We start from the raw sequence: 1,339 nt of genomic DNA on the forward strand, positions 1-1,339 counted from the left end.
AGGATATTAAAAGGAAAAAGAACTGCAGTGTCTCTGCTTTATAGGGTTATAATTGTGTGTGGTCCTAAAAGTTGAATGGCCTGGTCACTATAAGCCAAAGAAGCTGTTTCGAAAGTGAAACAGAGGTTACCTGAAATATGTCAACTATTAGGACCACACAAGGGGAGAGTTTGAAAGAGACCAGGAAAACCAAGCTTACCAATAAGCAAACATTTACATGGGTTTTCTGTACACCAAGCACTATTCCCAGCGCTTTACATATATTAACCCATACAAACTATTGCAAATAATTGATAGCCATACTTCCTAATTGGATTTACCCTGTTGTTTTTTTTTAAGCTCACTTCTTTTACAGAGTTCCTGGCAAGCTCCCAAATTCCAAACTGAAAGTAAACCACATACTACATAAATCCCAAACATACCAATGTCACTGATTTTCAATCTCTTCACTATTTCGACAGTTTATTGTTCCTTGATGATTTACCTCATCATACCATAACAGTTATTTTAAGAGTTGAACCAACTATAATCAACAATGACATGACTGGGTATCACTGAACTAGGAACGAAAATCACTGATCTGTTTGGCAGATTGAGAAATTGAGTTTGCTTTCTAATATGCAATTTCAATCAATTTTCATATAATAAGATTTTTAGTACAAAATTCAACACAAACACCACATGAAAAATAGTTACCTGAATTTGAATCTGGAAAAGACAAATAGCAAATATTGGTTTTCTGAAAAAGAAAACAAAAGCTATATATGCTGACACACACACATAACCAATAAAAACAAACAGAAATATAACAGTAGAGTATACAGAGCAATATTTCTACTTACTTCTTTGTCAGTAAGTTTGGAATGTTGAGGATAAATTACCTGGAAGAAAAGAGTTAAATTTTGTTAGACATATTACAAACATTAGTAAGTACTTCTAAAATACCACTTAGCTTTGATGCGATAGCTTTAAAAAGTAGTTCACACATGAATGGATAAAGAAAATGTGGTATATATACATAATGGAATATTGTTCAGCCATAAAAAACAATGAAATTCTGTCATTTGCAACATGGATGGAACTGGAGGACATTAAGTTAAGTGAAATACGCCAGGCACAGAAAGACAAATATCGCATGTTTTCACTCACACGTGGGAGCTAAAAAAATGGAACTCATGACTTTTCAAAAGAAGACAGAATAATGGCCAGCAAACATATAAAAAAATGCTCAACATCTCTAATCATTAGAGAAATGCAAATCGAAACCACAATGAGGTATCACCTAACCCCAGTGAGATTGGCCTCTATCAAAAAAACACAAAACAACAAATGTTGGCGA

At 33.6% G+C, this 1,339-nt stretch overlaps 1 protein-coding gene across 1 annotated transcript in view; it reads right to left on the reverse strand.

Annotated features, from left to right (window-relative positions):
- Positions 1 to 1,339, reverse strand: part of DENND6A (DENN/MADD domain containing 6A) — a 56,746-nt gene that overhangs the window by 38,324 nt on the left and 17,083 nt on the right. The window contains exons 2-3 of the mRNA XM_012641073.1: positions 843 to 881; positions 697 to 739 (exon numbers count right to left, since the gene is read on the reverse strand). Of these exons, the coding sequence (XP_012496527.1) occupies positions 697 to 739; positions 843 to 881 (82 nt within the window). The remainder of the gene's footprint in view (positions 1 to 696; positions 740 to 842; positions 882 to 1,339) is intronic.

Source organism: Propithecus coquereli, unplaced genomic scaffold (assembly GCF_000956105.1).
Source record: "Propithecus coquereli isolate 6110/MARCELLA unplaced genomic scaffold, Pcoq_1.0 Scaffold1, whole genome shotgun sequence".
Lineage (NCBI taxonomy): Eukaryota > Metazoa > Chordata > Mammalia > Primates > Indriidae > Propithecus > Propithecus coquereli.